The sequence below is a fragment of the Cibotium barometz genome, chromosome 1 (assembly GCF_041138505.1).
Source record: "Cibotium barometz isolate CiBa-2024 chromosome 1, ASM4113850v1, whole genome shotgun sequence".
NCBI lineage: Eukaryota > Viridiplantae > Streptophyta > Polypodiopsida > Cyatheales > Cibotiaceae > Cibotium > Cibotium barometz.
In genome coordinates, this window is record NC_141046.1 from 82,172,489 (window position 1) to 82,177,004 (window position 4,516).

A 4,516-nucleotide genomic window follows, 5' to 3' on the forward strand; every position below is an offset into this window, starting at 1 on the left:
ATGACCATTGTAATAATTTTTTTTTCGAACCAATGGTGCAGATACAAAAAATCACTATTAAATCCATATTGCTTGGCTCGCTAAAAAGATGTTGAATCTATAGTATTCACAATGTTGGAGAGCCATTAGCAAACAAAAGACAATAGACAGGAAAATTTATAAAATAACCAAAACATTTCCAAAACAATATCTAATAAACTCGGACTACGGTTCAGCTGGTATGACATGACCCCCATACATATTTCAACTAAAGTGGGTTGCAGGTTCCTAAAGCTGTTGAGGATGACTTCTAATAGACTTAGTTAGCATGTCTTTTACAATTCTCTCAGAAATACAAACTTGATGAATATGCATATTGTTGTTCACATCCTGTCCAAGAATCATTAAGAACACAAAGTATATGTGCTTGCATGCAAGATATGGTCTTTTCTTGGCCACTCTATCTCTGAACTCCACACATGAACACATTGGATTCTTCTGAATAGTGACCTCTATCAGAGGTGTGTCTTGGCTCCCATTGGTCAATGGATTAATACTAAATGTTTCCTTTACCCCTTCTATATGTATATGGCTGCCTACAACTTCTGCATGCATATCTAAGGCTGCAGTGATTTGACCAAATGCAGCCTTTGAAATTCCTCGTCGATATGGAAATTGTTTCACCTCCTTGTTTGTCTCGCTAGTGCCTTTTGCAAGCTCCTTTTCTAGAAAAAACTCAAGAGGAATACCAATGTCATATCCTGCTCTAATAAGCTTGCAGGCTTCTTTCACTTGTAACTTGGTACCTTTAGCAATGGGCCAAACACAAGGGACATCCTCTGGTGGATGTAATATTGTCTTTGTAATTTTCCAAGTGTGCCTAACATCTGTATTACAAAAATAGCAATACTTCTCCTTTTTCCAGGAGGATAGTTGACAATCACTCCAAAAACAAGGACTGACATCACCCCCTCGCAACCTTGAGCTACACTTTTTCCCCGATGCCCAGTGGTTGCACTCAACTCGATTCACTGTTGGTATCCTCCGCAAGGCCCACTTTGTATCATGCACATCACTTTCAAGGCTCTCTCAAACTTTGCATTGCTCATCGACCTCTATTGCAGGCTCTAACCTCTCTCTTGTCACATAGTTAAACTCAGGCCTATGGCTAGAGTTGCCAAAGTTTTCTTCTGTCGAGTCGTGTAGTGGCCTTTTGGCTCGAATAGTTTTATTCTCACCCTTGAATTTTACCCTATTTGAAAACATAGGGGTCCCCGCCACTGCATCATCCACTGCTCGTGAGGTAGCTATTGGGGATGGACTTGCTTTCTGTCGAGAAAGAGCTCTCTCAACCAAAAGCTCCAATGTAGGCCCACAACCTGTGTATTTTCCTTCCAAGAAAGCCAGTTGTCTGGCACATTGGAAGTAAGCATTGATTAGATTTGTCACACAAGCATCATAAAGACTAATCTTTTGCCTATACCCCTCCCCTGCCAACCAGCTTGCATGCTTGGTCTCTGACATATTTGTCCTTGGGACAAGAGCATTGACAATAGGCTCTCCATCCTACAAGAGTGGTAGAAATTGATTAAAAACAATGCAGTGCACATAAGTAGGAGGCACACAATAATACAATGAATAATCTCTTACAAACATTACCTTTAAAATGAAATGACCCCATCGACTAACCCTATAGTGCCACTAACTTAACCAGCTAAGAAGCTTAGGGATGTTTCTATCAGCTGCCTTCCCAGTTGCCCACCATGCTCGTATCCTGCGAAATTGCTGAAGGGCACTTTCTTTGTTTGGGGCAGTCCTCCACTTCTCACACATCTCCCTGTGCTTTTCTTGATGTGGGCTATAGATGTACCTCTGTGTGTGGACACGAAGGTTGTCTTCCCAATGCCATAAACACGACCTTTCTCTTTCAATCATCTCCTTTCCGTCGTTGAAGACACGTCTCACTGCATTCCAGTTAGCGCCAGCCTCATCCGCCATAAACCCAAAAAAATTTGCTACCTTCCCTGTGTGCTCCACCATTACCAAATTCATATTTTCCCAAAACATGACTTGAGCATCCTCATCCTCTTCTCTAAATTCACAAGTTGCTATTGTCAATAGCTCACCAATCCTGCATGCCACAAATGGAAATAGAGTTATATTAAAGACACAAATTAAGCAATGCTCTCTACCGCTTGTAACTTACATGTGGTCATAAACATGTGCTCCCATTGTATGCCATCCAGTATCCACTCGATGCACATGATCAAAGCAGACCCATGCTTGATTAAGATCCCCATTACCATCCTTGTCCATTCGCCGAACAATGTCAATCCCAGAACCAGGTCCAGTAGTAGACATCTTAAAGATAAAGCAACGCTCAGTAGTAGTGGTGGCTTGCAATGGAAATCGAGAACCATGAAAGAACTCAAAATGGCATGTTCTTTTTAGATTAAGAATGGCTTCATATCCTTCACCCAGAGGCCGTGTTGTTTTTCGTGTTTGCATTACCATCTGCTTCACCCTGCATTCATAAAGCATACTTAGTGTATTAAAGATGATAATTGCATACTATTCTTTGCTAAATTGCACTTCCTACGTACTTTTTGACATTTATCAAACTTTGCAACTCTTGCGACATCTCCTGTAGCTCCCTCTCTGTCATGAATTCTCCCTGTGCCTTGTCATCATCAGTGAATGCTCTTAGAACCACCTCCCTTGCCACAATCATTTGTACCTTTCTGGGCCCAGCGTTGTGGTCGACGCCCACTGCATGTGCTACAAAGGCCTTGATATTTCGTATCGATGCTCGGCACATTCCCTTGGAAACCATGTGTGTATGTTTGCCATAATGAATAAATAGTCTGCTGTGCATTGATTCTTTTGGCATAAAATAATAGACACAAGCAGGACATTCTTTAAGACACATTGGCACATGCTTGCATAAAAAACACTCAAGGTTCCCGAAGCTCCCAATTGCTAAATTCCCATATTTTGGAGATTTTATCAGCTGCCCATTCCAATGGAGTTTGTTTGGTTGATTCATACGTGTCTTAAAGGAGCAGTGCTCATTCATGCACTGGAAGGTTCCCCCGCAGAAGCTCTTCCTAAGAACAAAAGTTTTATTGGCCCTAGTTTGCGTTTGTGGCTTTGTCCAAATGTTGCCCTCGTATTTTTGCTCCAACCCTTCCATACCTTTCCCACCTTCAAGCTCATATGTACTGAACTCTGGGTACACCTTGGGAAGCTCTTTTACCTTGCCTTTGTAATCACAATCATGGATTAAAGTGTGCAAGACATCAGTAGGAGGTAACATGCGGATTATTTGAAAGCAAGAGACCGCAGTATCAAACTGAACATCTTCCTCTTCCAAATGTTGAAAGCACTTTTCCACAGGAGAGACCTCTATCTCCTCTTGCAATGACCCATGTGCTTGGACATTGATTTCTTCTATCTCTTCAGTGTCCAAGTCACTGCAAAGCCCAATGCTCTCTAATTCAATGCACAATGCAAAACAAAAAATGTCAAAGTCAAAGTTAATGCCACTTACATTGGAGTACTCTTTCGAGAACCGGGAGGAAATATAGTTGAGGGGCCTTGCTCTTGGGTCTCAAAATAATTCTCTGATTTGGCAATATATACAGAAGACAATGAATGCTGCAGGATAAAATATGCCTCGTCTCCAATCCCTGCATACAAGTGTAAAGGACAAATGGGCTCATACTCTCCTCCAATTTCAAGTAAGGCCTCCACATTTATCCCACCAATAGTTCCAAGCTTCCCCCGGATCATGTTGATTGACACAAGACATTTGCCATTCGAGAAGGGGACTCGGATGCATGCACCCATTGTAGAATGGAGGAAAACACGAGCCTCCCTGCATAATGCAATCACAACAACAATTAAGGAATTTACATTGAATATTAGCCAAAAATATTTTAATACTAGATGTTCTTGCTCTATCAATAGCATATACTAGCCATAATACAATTTTACCAGGCTCATTTTAAGACTATGGGTAGAAGCAAATAAAAATATTTATTGCAAAAACAGTCATAATGAAGGGTATCAAAAAGAGTACATGTATATATGTATATATGTTTGTGTGTGTGTGTGTATGTATACACACACACACACACACATATTTGCTTTGTGTTAGCTCTTGCGCTTTTTCATAATCTCCTGTTAGATTTCAAAAACTCTACCAGTTGGATGCCGTAGCATAACTGTGCTATAGATTTAAAAAAATTGAAAAAATATTGACCAAACCCTTAAATTTTAGTGTTGAAATTCATTAGTGTTAGGATAAAAAAATTTGTCCAGTGCCTAACTTAGGGTTTTTAGTAGTCGGCTACTTCTTATGAAGCAATTACTTAAGGCTTTTAGTCGTCCTCTGCACAGAAGCATCTTCCCTCGAACACACACGCGGAGAAGCGATCATGAAGCATCATACGTCTCCCCAGCAAAGAAACGCTGATCTCATGCGCAGGGCCCTCTCCCCACTCCAATCTTTCTCCCCAACAAAGAGACACAGAAA

General features: G+C 41.0%; 1 protein-coding gene across 1 annotated transcript; it reads right to left on the reverse strand.

The window, feature by feature from the left end:
* Nucleotides 1–211: 211 nt before the first annotated feature.
* On the reverse strand, nt 212–2,363 carry LOC147642507 (uncharacterized). The gene is made up of 3 exons (XM_086811308.1): nt 2,186–2,363; nt 1,850–2,110; nt 212–215 (listed from the first exon to the last, which is right to left on the reverse strand). The coding sequence occupies exons 1-3, from the start codon at nt 2,338–2,340 to the stop codon at nt 212–214; spliced, it is 420 nt and encodes a 139-aa protein (XP_086667434.1). The 5' UTR covers nt 2,341–2,363.
* Nucleotides 2,364–4,516: the final 2,153 nt, after the last annotated feature.